Below are 15,275 nucleotides of genomic sequence, written 5' to 3'. Positions count from 1 at the left end.
ATTACTCTGAGTCACCCTGGTCCTGAGACTTCCACAGACGATATGTGTACATTTTTAATATTAAGACCACTTCTATTATTGATTGCTATCAGGATGTGAAGAGAGTTTCAACCAGAATAACAAAAAGTGTTTATGAAATAAATTGCCTACCTTACCTTAAAGAATTAAAAGTTGGTAAAACTTGATTTTCATGCTAAATGGCTACATTTCGTGATTTCCTGAGAGTTATTAGTGGTAATTAATTTAGCATAAATATTCTAAGTTCATGTTCTGTTTCAGTTCAGTCCAGAAAAAAAAATTAAAGTTATCTGAACCCAGCTGTGTGTCCATGAAGAGTGACGCGTCAATGGATCCTCCACTTAAGTTTAGTGGACACACTGATCCTGGGTTTAGGTAAGTGCTGTACTAAACCATTTATCTTACTAAGAACATTGTTCATTATTAATGCTGTAAAGGGACTAAAGTGCCTGTATGTAATGTGTTTCAGACGTTATTAATTAAAAGATCTTAACAGCTCACATATGTTGATGTGCACTTGCTGTAAATCTCCAACAGCATAATAAATATTAATGGAATAATTCAGTCGCCCGAATCAGTTTATTACAAAAGTGATTAATTTAAGAGTGTGATTTACATTCACTTGTGTTCTTCTCAATGTACAGACCAGATCCTCCAGACCCCAGCTGTGTGTCCATGAAGAGTAACCAGTCAATCGATCCTCCACGTAACTTTAGTGGACACACTGATCCTGGGTTTAGGTGAGTGCTATTCTAAACCATTTATCTTGTTACATCTGTCAACAGTAAAATCCCTGGTGTTAAATTAACACCGCTCTGTGTTTATATGGGAATCACCAGCAGCGGTGGCGTAACTTTGTTTGCAAAAGTGTGTGTGTGTGTGTGTGTGTGTGTGTGGGGGGTGTGGGGGTGGCTGGGGGGGGTTATTATTAGGGGGTTGCTAATACAATGCTACATAAGATATGTATTGCAAAAAAATAAAAGAACATGACGATGTCCAGAAATCAGTTTCAATAGTACATTTAGTTTAATGTATCAACATAAAACTCATGTTTAATGTGATCGTTTCATTCTTATTTCTACTATAATACAATATATTGTTAGTCTCGAGATTCTTCACATCAGTGAATAAATACATAGATCTGCTATCAACATTCGTATTCACTCATGGCCTAGTGTTAGAATTTTGGTTAAGCGTGACAAAGTTTCCGGGTTCTAATTCAGTGATTGTGTATCAAGAGCGGGGCACGTTTGTGTGCATTTAGTTTTGTGATTTCACCAGAATGAATAGAGAGTCTCTGCTACAGCGTTAAGCAATAGATTAAAGCACTCATCTCTGTGTGAAGTGCCAAACGAGAATAACAGCAGCAATGAACACTCAGCATGATTTCAGAAACAACACAATCCAGCGCTAGATTGCCTCTTATTTAACACAAACGAAAATCAACTGGATATTTTTTTTATTATGTACAATATTTGCATTGGGTACATCCGTGCAGCGAGATGTTGTGACAAACAAAAAAAGTGACTGGGACATATCAACCGGTGTTAGAGTTAATTAGATAGTTGAGTGATGATTAGGCATTATTGAAGACACCTGATGATAACAAGCAGAATCACTGAAGAAAAGAAATCAACTGAAGATAAAAGAAGATATTTTTCACAGAGGCTACGTTTACACGTGGCCGGCTATTTTCATTAATGGCAGTTTTCAGAAAAGTGTTTGTTTACACAAACCCGTGTATATATGCCGTCAAGAACATGCCAAACCTGTAGGTGGCAGTGTAACGAGAAGCTCAAGCTCACGTTAGCCAATCAGAATCCCGAAAATAGCATCAACAGCAACGAATCACTTCCTCTTTCTCTTTTGAACAAAGACGCAGGTGCAAGTTCTGTCACATATTGTGACGTCGCCTGCCTAAAACTCAGTTTTTCTCAGTTGACATGCAAACATTCTCTGTTTGCTTGTAAACGAAGGGCACAAACAAAGTGAAATATCTCCGTTGTTCAAAATAACCATGTATGTGTAAACGGGGCCAGAGTCAACGGAACCAGCGATCCAGCCATCAGATCACTGCACTCCGCCCACTCGATCACTATCACCTGAATTTTGAGTTCTCCTCAGTGTCTGGTCTCGTCTATGACTAACGCCACAGACTACTCACCTGAGATTCCTTCATTCTGAACTACTTACCTGAAGTCCCGTTCTTCCCATCATCGCCGATCTTCATTACCCTGGTTCTTCCCATCTTCATGTGCCTGCAAAGATATACTATCATTACTAGTCATTAGATCTATCATTAGATCTATCATACTATCATTAGATCATTACTGTCAGCTTCTCCAGTTCAACGATCATTATTCATCGCATCTGCATTCTATCCCTGCATTGCTCTTCCCTCTGCACTACTATATAAACTTGTTATACTCACTAAACCTTGTCGGTCCTCTTCTGATTGTGACAATATTAAGGGCATTTTCACACTGGCAGTTTAGTCGGTTGCACTCGAACTGTGACACGATTTATGTGAATGTGAAAGCAACACGGACTGTGGCGTGCACTTGTTCAGGAAGAAAGATAACCTGCGCATGCGCTTTAGAAGATGACAATGTATTTAGTTCAACACATGTAAGGGATGATAGTGTTGATGATTTGCCTCGGATACGAGCGAGAGTGAGTCTGCAGTGTGTTCGCTGATAGAGAGGGCTTTAAAATTGTCATGCAGTGTCTTTGTCCGAGTTACCATGTGTCTCTTGCATTGCATTGTCTATGCATACATTGACGGATCTCAAAAAACATGTCTGCCATCGGCCAAAGAATTTCTGTAAACTGTTAAAAAAATTTAAATCCATATTTCCTATGGTAAATTTCCTGTATTGACCGTAAATGGTCATTTCCATCTATGATTGAGATGATAACATGCTTGCTAAATAAAACACATCTTTTTACGCATGTGTTTAAAGGCCTTAACCCTCTGGGGTCTGAGCTGTTTTCTGGGCCCTGGAGGTGTTCTGACATGCTCTGACATTTGTGGTTATTTCTGTTACTTGTGACATTTTCATGGCTAAAGTCTAATTACACTGTATTCAGCACAAACTCTGCTACAATAATATATCAGCAGCATGTGTGTAAAAGTTTGTAGTTTTGAGATAATGACATTTATGCGTGGTTTGTGAAAATACAAAAAAAAATTCTCACTGAAATAAAGTCATGAAACCCCTACTGATTATTTCTTCACAAGACTTTTGAAAATTGTATGACGTAGCCTAGAATATTTGCTCCAAAACTATGTGAAAATCACCCTGACTGCTCATTCAGAGAAGACAATATATTGATTTAAAAAATTTACGACGTGTTTTGTGTGATAAAGCTTTATGCGGGAGGGGCGGATCACCTCATTAATATGTAAGGATTTTCACACCTGAGAAAGACAAAGACACTCCCTAATGGCCCTATTAGGAGCTTATCAGGGCCCATCATTCTGACCAACCTTGCACAAAGAATGAGGAGATTTAAAAAAGAATGGCTTTTAGATTGTTTGGATTTATTTACAACACAACATAATCCAAAGATACACAACAAATGACAAAAAAGCACTCATTCAAAACAATGATCCAAAGAAAGAGACCTTTGTGCCATTCCTAAAAACATTGTACATACCTTTCATTTCCAAGGTGTTTGATTTTCACTTTACCATGTTCATGTACAGAGACATGTACTGTGAATGTTGAAGTCAGCAGGACTCAGTGGCATCTGGGCCCTGAAAAAAAAAAAAGTGAACATACTGATATCAAGAGAAAGGCCTGCACGATTTTGGGAATACATTTTCGTATTTTTAAAATTCTTAAATTTTAAAATTCACAGAATACACACACACACACAAATGTTTCCAACAATATATTATATAATGAACACCAGGTTTGTTGTGCCTTGTAGGTATAGGCTATGCGCAGTGCTGCATAAAATAATAACAATATTGCAGCCTATATAAATCTTCCAAAAGATTTCAGTAACAACTAAGCTAGAGAAAAATATATTGATTATCATGTTACTTCAAATGTTTCCATTCGTTATGATGAAATGAAATGAGATAATAGTAAAAACATGAAGCAGTTTGGAGCATTTTGCTTTTCCAAAATATGATACATTCAAACGCGATCGCGATCCAAAATATGATACATTCAAACGCGATCCAAAATATGATACATTCAAACGCGATCGCGCTCAAATATGAAACATTATGGTTACCATATACATATCTACGCTTGAGCAGATATCCACAAACACAGTAACAGTAAACACGGGTCTAAATATTATAATATTCACCATATATCTAGCAACAGTTCAACTGCAATGTGAAATTTATGCAACAATAACAAACTAATATGTAAGAATTTCTTACCTTATCTTTCTTGTCTTCAAATCGCATTCTTCTTCTGAGGTAAATCCAATGTAAGCTCACGACGCGTCTTTCAATCTCGACGAAAAGCAGAGACTGATGAAGTGTTTTGGTGTTTTGTTTTTGAGGTAATGAGCGCGTTCGTGTTCCATGTGGAGATTTGCATGTGAATATCTTTGGCGCGAATAGGCGTGGTCAAATTAAAACTAATTAGGAAGCGTTTGAGAAGCTGGACATCTTGTTGGTTTTATACAAATTACTTAAACAGAGAATATTTGTTTTCAGTTTGAATCCGATCATTTAAAAGTACACACTTAAATGTTTATAAAGGTATATGGCTCATAAATGTGTGACAAGTATTCGCTGAGTTTTGTTTCAGTTTATAGACGTGCTCAAGAAAAAAAAGTTCACCGCGACGGAGAGGCAGAACGCACACCCTGTTTATTTTCTTTATTTTTCAAAAGCACTATGTTTTGATTTGATTGTAAGTGGACACATACAAAAGTAGAAATATCACAGATTCTTTTTTTATATTTCTGTATGACCATAAATGATGGAGTAATTTAAGTTTATAGTGCTACAATGTGAAGAAAATCCAGCAAAACGCGCCCGCACGTTTGCTGACCTCAGAGGGTTAAATCGCTTGAACCCCGATAATTGCTACTTGCAGCTATATTTCTAAAATAGTCTTACTGCGCCCTCCCTTTTATTACTCTGGACGCCCCCCAGTTTGGAAACCGCTGCTGTATTCAATGCATTTCAGAATGAAAAGCTTAAGTCTGATAGGCTATGTGAATATAACCAGTATAACAGTTGCACTTGCTGTTATGTCTCCAACAGCATAATGTGTTTTAATTAAATTATTCAGTCACCTAGAACAATCAACCCTTACAAAAGTGATTAATATAAGAGTGTGTGAATTATATTCATTTGTGTTTCTTCACTGCTCAGACCAGACCCTTCTGTAGCCAGCTGTGTGTCCATGAAGAGTGACCAGTCAATGGATCCTACACTGAAGTTTAGTGGAGTCACTGATCCTGGTTTTAGGTAAGTGCTGTAATAAACATTTACATTTATTCAAAGAGACTTACATAGTGTCAAGGACCCTGACACAATAAAATATCTTGGTACAATGTGTGTATATTATTTCTTTATCTTACAGTAGTTGCCCTCAACATGCCGAAGCCCTCAATACATTCAGATCGAATATGAGGAAGAAGTTTCAGTGTCTTTGTGAGGGAACAGCAAAGCAGGGAAACCCAACACTGCTGAATGAGATCTACACTGATCTCTACATCACAGAGAGTGATTGTGGAGAGATCAATAATGAGCATGAGGTGAGACAGATTGAGACTCAATCCAGGAGAGCAGCAACAGAGGACACACCGATCAAATGCACTGACATCTTTAGACCTTTACCTGGACAAGACAAACCCATCAGAACTGTGCTGACAAAGGGAGTCGCTGGCATTGGAAAAACAGTCTCTGTGCAGAAGTTCATCCTGGACTGGGCTGAAGGGACAGGGAATCAGGAGATCCAGCTCATGTTTCCACTTGCTTTCAGAGAGCTCAACCTAATGAAGGACAAAACACTCAGTCTTTCAGAGCTTCTGCATGTCTTTTTCCCTGAGACAAAAGAAATCAAACCATTCAGTGATGAATATAAAGTTGTCTTTGTTTTTGATGGTCTGGACGAGTGTCGTCTGTCTCTGAACTTTAATGTGAAACTGTGTAATATATCTGAATCAGCCTCAGTGGACGTGCTGCTGACGAACCTCATTGTGGGGAATCTGCTTCCCTCTGCTCTCATCTGGATCACCTCCAGACCAGCAGCAGCCGATCTCGTTCCCTCTGAGTGTGTCCATCGAGTGACTGAGGTACGAGGATTCAATGAGACACAGAAGGAGGAATACTTCAGGAAGAGAATCAGTGATCAGAGTCTGGCTGATACAATCATCACACACCTGAAGTCATCAAGGAGCCTCTTCATCATGTGCCACATCCCAGTGTTTTGCTGGATCTCAGCCACTGTTTTAGAGAAGATGTTGAGGAAATCATGGAAAGGAAAAATACCCAAGACTCTCACTCAAATGTACACACACTTCCTGATCATTCAGACCAATATCAAACATGAGAAGGACTATGAGAAGAAAGTGAAGGATGAAGACATGATCCTCAAACTGGGGAAACTGGCCTTCCAGCAGCTTGTGAAAGGCAACCTGATCTTCTATGAGGAAGACCTGAGAGAGTGTGGCATTGATGAGACAGAGGCATCAGTTTACTCAGGATTGTGCACTCAGATCTTCAGAGAGGAGTTGGGCTTGTATCAGGGGAAAGTCTTCTGCTTTGTTCATCTGAGCATTCAGGAGCATCTAGCAGCTCTTTATGTGCTGCTTTCATTCCTGTTGTACAAGAGGGATGTGCTCAATGAAACCCTCAGCTCAAAACATGCACACAAGTGTCACACGATATCTGACCTGCACCAGAGAGCCGTGGACAAGGCTCTGCAGAGTAGAAATGGACATCTGGATCTTTTCCTGCGGTTTCTTCTGGGTCTCTCGCTGGAGTCCAATCAGACGCTCCTGAAAGGCCTTCTGACACATGTTAGAAACATCTCGTTCAGCAAAAAGAAAACGGTTGAACACATTAAGACAAGAATAAGATTGAATCCCTCACCAGAGAAATCCATCAATCTGTTCCACTCTTTAAATGAACTGGGTGATCATTCTCTCGTAAATGAAATCCAGAAGTGTCTCGGATCTGGAGGTCTTTCAAGCACCAGATTGTCCTCGTCACAGTGGTCAGCTGTTGTCTTTGCTCTATTAACCTCCAAGTGTTTAGATGAGTTTGAGTTAAAGAAATACATAAGCATCAGTCAAGGCCAAAACCTCACGTCACCGGATGAAGTTCTTCAGAGGCTCTTGCCTGTAGTTGAAGCCTCCAGATCAGCTCAGTAAGTCTGAGGACAATCATCAGGTGTGTGTGTGTGTGTGTGTGTGTTAGACTTGTAGTCAAGACAGACTAAACCAAGACCAAGACACTACCAAGACCAGAGGGTATCGAGACCAAGACCAAGACCGAGACAGATCAAGCCAAGACCGAGACCAAGTCGAGACCGGAGGGAAAAAAAACAGACTAGTGTTGAAGCTACGCAATAACTTGTATGAATTCAAGAACAGCAGCATACTAGGGTTCAGCCGCAGTTTACATTCAATACATATTACTTATTACTAACAATACAGACAGACCATGTAATGTGTGTGACTGTGAGCTCACTATAAATGTTTTTGCAGACTGGGTGATATGTGTAGCAATTGCATGACAGCTGTTACTGCACTATTAGAGGATTGAGACTCCCTTAACTTTTGTGCACTGTTGAGGACTGACATGACTGGTTCATCTGACAAAACATCAACACCTCCAACACCATCTTGCTCCTCCAACTGTCTAAAGAATGAGAAATATGTAACCAATTGAAATTATACTTAATGTGTAGATGAAATCGTAACATCAAATTAAAGATACACAATTATAAACTTGGATTAGGCCTAATGTTTAGTCAACACAACGGAGATATGCAGATGATATTTTAAAGACCATTTATTTAGTCAAACACCATCTTAAAAATAATACTGTAATCAAACAACACACACACACACAGATCAAAGATACAAATTTAAAGGCCGGTACATGAAGTACATGGGTAACGTTACCACAAAACTGAGTAGCCTTAACATTTTACCAATCGAACAGATGCGGCTACAACACTAGCCTATATGCCACACAATTTCGTCTAGCCTACATCTGACAATTTTGGGTTCAAACACGCCCTGCACACCACACATACTTAACAGTGTTAAATTTGAAAAATACTGTTCGATAGAACTGCTTTGTTACCACAGTTATCTGCGTGCTTCCTCAGGGATGAAGTTCCACATTTGCGGCTATCCAACACGAAAATGCATGCAAGCCTTTCACAATATTTTCTTCAGATCACTCCAAATTTCTCCCACAGACAGGACTTGATTTTTGATGACGTATTGTCGACAACTTTACAATCTCCACTGGCTATTCTTTTCTTCAACTCCTCAGCATCCATCTCGACGACTGCAAGCAGATCGCGCGTGCGCGGTTATGATGAATTTTTTAAACTGAAAGTAGCCTAGGTAACGTTATAGATCCTGGGAGGGTGTGGCGCGTGGGCACAAATGAACAGATGTGGATATTTAATTATTTTTCAACTTGAAATACAGGCATATTTTTGTAGATGTGTTCCTAAAAATATGCATATATTTTTACGTTTGCATGTGACTGTTTTAAACCCGTGTTTAGACCCGTGTTTCTCCCGTGTCCGACCCGACTCGCACCCGTATCCGACACAGTTGGATATTTTTCACCCGTTTGAGCAAAATTTGTGGGTCACCCGTCGGGTACCCGAACCCGTGCAGGACTCTACCTGTACTTAACATGTAGTTACAGTCTTCACCGGGTTAGTTACGTTCGCAGAGAGGCTTGCAAAAAATGTCCCTAAACAAACATAATAATGATGTTGCATTATGGAACGTTGTGTGTCGTCGTGGATATTGTAGGCTAAATCCCCCGACCACTATGTCGGTCTGAGAAAGCGAGACCTAGACAAGACCGAGAGATCCGAGACCAAGACAAGACCAAGACCAAAGACCGACGAGGCCGTGACAAGACGAGACCACGTAAAAGTGGTCTCGAGACATACTACACTACTGTGTGTGTGTGTGTGTGTGTGTGTGTGTGTGTGTGTGTGTGTGTATGTGCGTGTGTGTGTGTGTGTGTTTGTGTTGTGTTTCTTTGTTCTTTGTTGTCAATGGTAGTATTAATTTGGCCTGATTTTTTTAAACAAGTCACACTTGGATAACTATACATAAAAATCTACAAAAGGGATTATTCTCCTTATATTTTTTCAGGTCGTAATTTACACATAATACAGCAAAAGTCAACAAAAAGTAATAAAAACATTACACAGATTTAGTATTTAATATTTCAGTCTCTCTGTGGTTGTGTAGTTGCTGCTGAACTGAGAGATTAAAGTGTGTGTCGTTGTTCTACAGGTTGAGTCAGTGTAAGATCACAGATGAAGGTTGTGCTGCTCTGACTTCAGCTCTGAGATCAAACTCACACCTCAGAGAACTGGATCTGACTGGGAATATAATAGGAGATAAAGGTCTGACGCTGCTCTCTGATGGACTGAAGGATCCTCACTGTAAACTGGAGAAACTGAAGTAAGATCATACATTAATCTTAACTGAGACAAGAATAATGTTATTTTAACCCTTTAATTCCTACTGTATCATATTTGATCTAAATTATCAACATGATCAAAAACCAGTTGCACACAATCTACTACTTGCCTTCTGTTGTCTGGTTGATGTTTTATAGTTTTTTTAGCAAGTAAAAGGCAAGTATAATTTTAAAATGTGTCGCTTTAGCTCGTGGGTCATGTGACTTTCTGCTGTGAAATCTTTACAGATTTTTAAGTAAACATAAGAATAAACTTTATAATGTTAGTAATATTTGAAGATGATCATTTTCTGGACTGAAGCATCTTAGGTTTACTTGATTATACATACATCTTTTTTGAAAAATCATGTTCAAATGTATCAAATATGATCATCAGGCTTTTGAGGAAGGTTTATTAGTTTATCTCTCAAGTCTCAATCATCATTGTATTGCATTACATTATATGTTTTAAAATTACAGAGCTTTGATCATAAAACAAAGCATTTAAACATCATCTTTCTAAGACGTGTAATTGGCAGATATAGAGTGACGACTGATTTTTATATGCATTTTATGTCAGTGGTCCTCAACTCTGGTCCTGGGGATTATATATATATTTTGCAGTGTAAATAATTGTCTGACTCAGTGTCACTGACAAAACATTTTAAATGTAAAACGTGCATATCTTACTGTTTCCTTCCAATTCTCCGCTTCGTCAGTCGATCAAACTCAGAACTTTCCACTCCCATCGGCGCTTTTATGGGATTGCACTCTCACGATAATTTGCCCTGTTTAGTAAATCTGACCCTTAGTATTTAAAGGGGGGGTGAAACACTCAGTTTCAGTCAATCTCATGTTAATCTTGAGTACCTATAGAGTAGTACTGCATCCTTCATATCTCCAAAAAGTCTTTAGTTTTATTATATTTATAAAAGAAAGATAGGCAGTTCCGAGTATTTCCGAAAAAACCCGAGCGGCTGGAGGCGTGCCGTGTGGGCTGTGCTTACGCGCCGATAGCTAACAACACACAGACATTTGAAGCAGTTTTACTCACAGTTCCAACGCACGACCGTGAACCTTTATCGTTGGGACTGCTCCATCCTTAAGCATTAGAAGATCTGCAAATCCGGCGTCGAACTGGACCTTGTTTATAAAACAATCATCGTCGAAATGCAGGGAACAGGGAACTCTGTTGATGCTCTGGAAAAACAAACTCCATCCACTGGTCCCTTAACGCTGGGTTCTTCGGGAATCTGTGCAAGATTGTCTTGCCCTGGCAACCAAAAACAAACTTCTTTCTTTGACATCGCGAGCACAGCGCTTTGATGGGCGTACTGCTTTGCTTTCGCTCTCTCTGCTCGTCGCTCTGGTCTTCGGGTGCGCGCGCGCCCTCCCGAGAGAAGTGCCCTTAGGACCCGTATAAGGAAATTCCGCCCCATCTGACGTCACGAAGCCCCATACTTGAAAAAAACTTTCCGAAACTTGTGACAAACTGGAAGGAGTATTTTTCGCACAGAAATACTCCTTCAAACGTACAACTTAATTTTTGAAACTTTGTCCATGTTTAGCATGGGAATCCAACTCTTTAACAGTGTAAAAAACTCAGTATGCATGAAATAGCATTTCACCCCTCCTTTAATATCTCAGTCTCTCTGTGGTTGTGTAGTTCCTGCTGAACTGAGAGATTAAAGTGTGTGTCGTTGTTCTACAGGTTGTATGATTGTAAGATCACAGATGAAGGGTGTGCTGCTCTGACTTCAGCTCTGAGATCAAACTCACACCTCAGAGAACTGGATCTGACTGAGAATATAATAGGAGGTAAAGGTCTGACGCTGCTCTCTGATGGACTGAAGGATCCCCACTGTAAACTGGAGAAACTGGGGTAAGATCATACATTAATCTTAACTGATACATTAATCTTAAATGAGACTAGAATAATGTTATTTTAACCCAATTAAAACATTACATTATGTTTTAAAATTACAGAGCTTTGATCATAAAACTAAGCATTTAAATATCATCTTACTAAGACATGTTATTGGCAGATATAGAGTGACGATTGATATTTATATGCATTTTATGTCAGTGGTTCTCAACTCTGGTCCTGGAGATTTTTTTTCTTCTTTTTTTGCGGTGTAAACACCCTTACAGAACAAAAATAAATGGGAAAATACTGCAAAATATAATGCGATATATTACATAATACATTTCCATATATGGGGAACTAGTGCTTATATTTTTAATATACTGCAATATATGCATTGACCATGTATGGCTATATATTAATACATATAAAATATTTATAAATGAAAACAAAAATAGCATTACATGTAATATTTACAAAGTTTTATCCACCCAAAAACAGCAGGTCTGAAACCAGACGCTAACTGGTAGATTGTGTTGGTCTTTATGGAAATGATCCGGCTGAGTCTCTGTTCTTTAACTTCCGCTTCGTCAGTCGATCAAACTCAGAACTTTCCAATCCCATCTGCGCTTTTATGGGATTGCGCTCTCACGATAATTTGCCCTGTTTAGTAGCCTAGGGCTGGGCTTTTTTTCTCTTTACGATTTTAAAATCGTTTTTTAATTTTTTATTACAGAATTGATATTAATTCAGATGAAATTGCTTTATTTTTGCCCGTGCTTATAGATGAGGTTGACAGAAGTTAGCCACTTTCGTTTCAACAAAGGATGAAATGTGTCGTTATCTTTGAGTGTTGAGTGACGTAATATAAGTGGACGCGTGAAAGCGTCGTGAGACTGCATTGAAAAGCCCTCACAACGCGCAGCGCTACTCGTATGCTGAGAGAGAGAGAAGACAGTAGAGCTGCACGATTCATCTTTAAAAGAGTGTGATCTCGATTCAAACACCCAGGCGATCTTCTTCCATTTCGTCTGTCTATTAAACCTTTGACAAAATCATATTGCAACATTAAAATCTGTGTTGGCTCTGCCGCCGACCCGGAGAGAGTAGTCATGAAACAGCAGTCTTTTCCTCATAGAATCATTATTTCTGTGATACAATAGTTCAAATTATCATAGAAGTACTGGGGCCGGTTTCACAAAGATAGACTTTGACTATGGCTTAGATATAGTAGATAGTCAGACTTTAGATAGACATCTAAATCAGACCATTGCACAAAGCACTTAAGATTCTGACTATCTTAAGTAGGACTACACTGCAATGCATTCTGGGTAAAATAAGACACTTTTCAAAACAAAAAACATGGCGGATCGAGTAAGCGCATTCAACTGCTCAGTGCAGTTTACCCCAGCGGAAAATATATGTTTGTTGGAGGAGTATAACAGTTACAAGGACATTTTACTTGGGAAAATTAGCGGAGAATGTAGTAACAAGAAGAAATGTTTAATTTGGAAAAAGATTGCTATGACAGTTGACAGCGTTAATCCGATCGTTGAGCGGAGCATTAAAGACGTACAGAAAAGATACCCTGTATACCCCCGTGACACAGAAGCTTTGCTGAGACCCACTGTGTCACCAACAGCATTCAGAAAAGTTCCTGTTGCATAAAATCTCAACGCAGTGCAAACCAAATGTAATGCAATGCAAATGTAAGCATTTACATTTTTGTCTCATATTTGTCTCAAATCGTCGTTAATGTATATACTGACTTCACCCTGTCCTGCAATATACATTTAGTTTTACATTAATTTACAGAAATCAGCTGCGTGGATGAAAACTGCTGATGTTATCGGATTTTCAGGTGATATTCTCACTTCATTCAGTGAAAGGACACTGTGAGATAAAGGGTTCAGACTGCAGACTTTAGTTTGCAACGATTGTATTTAATTGTACAGTACAATCATAACATAGTACAGACATTGTCTTAATTCCATAATGTCTTTAAACATAACAATATTGTTGGCCATAAACTGAGAAAATGCGCGTCCGGTGTGTGTGCGATACCTCGAGTTGTCCTAGACGCGGCTCTGGCTGCGCTTCTCGTCCGGTGTGCGAACCTCTTTAGACCCAAGTTAGCCTGGGGGTAAGGTGTCTAATTCTAAAAGTCTAAAAGTCAGTTTTTTTTTTTTTTGTGAAACAGTCCAACTTGCATTAGACTAGTCTATGAGCAAATTTTAGACTTGTCTAACACTATAGACCGGTCTAAAATAGCTTTGTGAAACTGGCCCCTGGGATAAAAGTTTAAAGTTCAAATATAAACACTGAAGTTCAAATATAAACACTGATGTCTACGATAGCGATAGAGTAAATCAGCTTTTGATAAAAACGTATGTAAAATAATGCATTTATCGATTACATTGTTTCAGACAAGTGACTGTTAAAAAATGTATTTGTTATTGAATCATTTATTAAAGAGAATGTTAAAATAAGTATTTATTTTAAAATAAGTCAGAAAATGTGATGAATTGTTTTTGTAAATTTGAATATATATATGAATATATATCATCATGTACGGTCTGTATAAGTGTATGATTTAACTTTTTCCCATGGTCTAGTGTTAAAAAAAAAGAAAAAAATCGCAATATCGAATCGCAATACTTGTAGAATCGCAATTCTTAAAAAAATCACAATACATATCGTATTGGCACCCAAGTATCGTGATAATATCGAATCAGGAGATAGGTGTATCATCCCAGCCCTTCTGTTTAGTAAATCTGGCCCTTAGCATTTAATATCTCAGTCTCTCTGTGGTTGTGTAGTTCCTGCTGAACTGAGAGATTAAAGTGTGTGTCGTTGTTCTACAGGTTGTATGATTGTAAGATCACAGCTGAAAGTTGTGCTGCTCTGGCTTCAGCTCTGAGATCAAACTCACACCTCAGAGAACTGGATCTGGCATGGAATAAAATAGGAGATAAAGGTCTGACGCTGCTCTCTGATGGACTGAAGGATCCTCACTGTAAACTGGAGAAACTGACGTAAGATCATACATTAATATTAACTGAGACTAGAATAATGTTATTTTAACCCAATTAAAACATTACATTATATGTTTTAAAATTACAGAGCTTTGATTATAAAACTAAGCATTTAAATATCATCTTACTAAGACATGTTATTGGCAGATATAGAGTGATGACTGATATTTATATGCATTTTATGTCAGTGGTTCAACTCTGGTCCTGGGTTTGTGTTATTTATTTATTTTATTTTTTTTGCAGTGTAAACACCCTTACAGAACAAAAATAAATGGGAAAATACTGCAAAATATAATGTGATATATTACATTTCCATATATGGGAAGTGCTTATATTTTCAATATACTGCAATATATGCATTGACCATGTATGGCTATATATTCATACATATAAAATATTTATAAATGAAGACAAAAATAGCATTACATGTAATATTCACAAAGTTTTATCCACCCAAAAACAGCAGGTCTGAGACCAGACGCTAACTGGTAGATTGTGTTGGTCTTTATGGAAATGATCCGGCTGAGTCTCTGTTCTTTAACTTCCGCTTCGTCAGTCGATCAAACTCAGAACTTTCCACTCCCATCGGCGCTTTTATGGGATTGCGCTCTCACGATAATTTGCCCTGTTTAGTAAATCTGGCCCTTAGTATTTAATATCTCAGTCTCTCTGTGGCTGTGTAGTTCCTGCTGAACTGAGAGATTAA

General features: G+C 38.4%; 1 protein-coding gene across 1 annotated transcript in view; it reads left to right on the top strand.

The window, feature by feature from the left end:
• Positions 1–15,275, top strand: part of LOC307172832 (NACHT, LRR and PYD domains-containing protein 3-like) — a 67,147-nt gene that overhangs the window by 51,120 nt on the left and 752 nt on the right. The window contains exons 3-8 of the mRNA XM_079895502.1: positions 663–758; positions 5,369–5,464; positions 5,580–7,370; positions 9,502–9,672; positions 11,382–11,552; positions 14,399–14,569. Coding sequence (XP_079751628.1) covers positions 663–758; positions 5,369–5,464; positions 5,580–7,370; positions 9,502–9,672; positions 11,382–11,552; positions 14,399–14,569 — 2,496 coding nt within the window. The remainder of the gene's footprint in view (positions 1–662; positions 759–5,368; positions 5,465–5,579; positions 7,371–9,501; positions 9,673–11,381; positions 11,553–14,398; positions 14,570–15,275) is intronic.

Source organism: Squalius cephalus (genome assembly GCF_949319135.1).
Source record: "Squalius cephalus genome assembly, chromosome: 2".
NCBI classification, from domain to species: domain Eukaryota; kingdom Metazoa; phylum Chordata; class Actinopteri; order Cypriniformes; family Leuciscidae; genus Squalius; species Squalius cephalus.
This window is presented reverse-complemented; position numbering and strand designations above follow the sequence as displayed.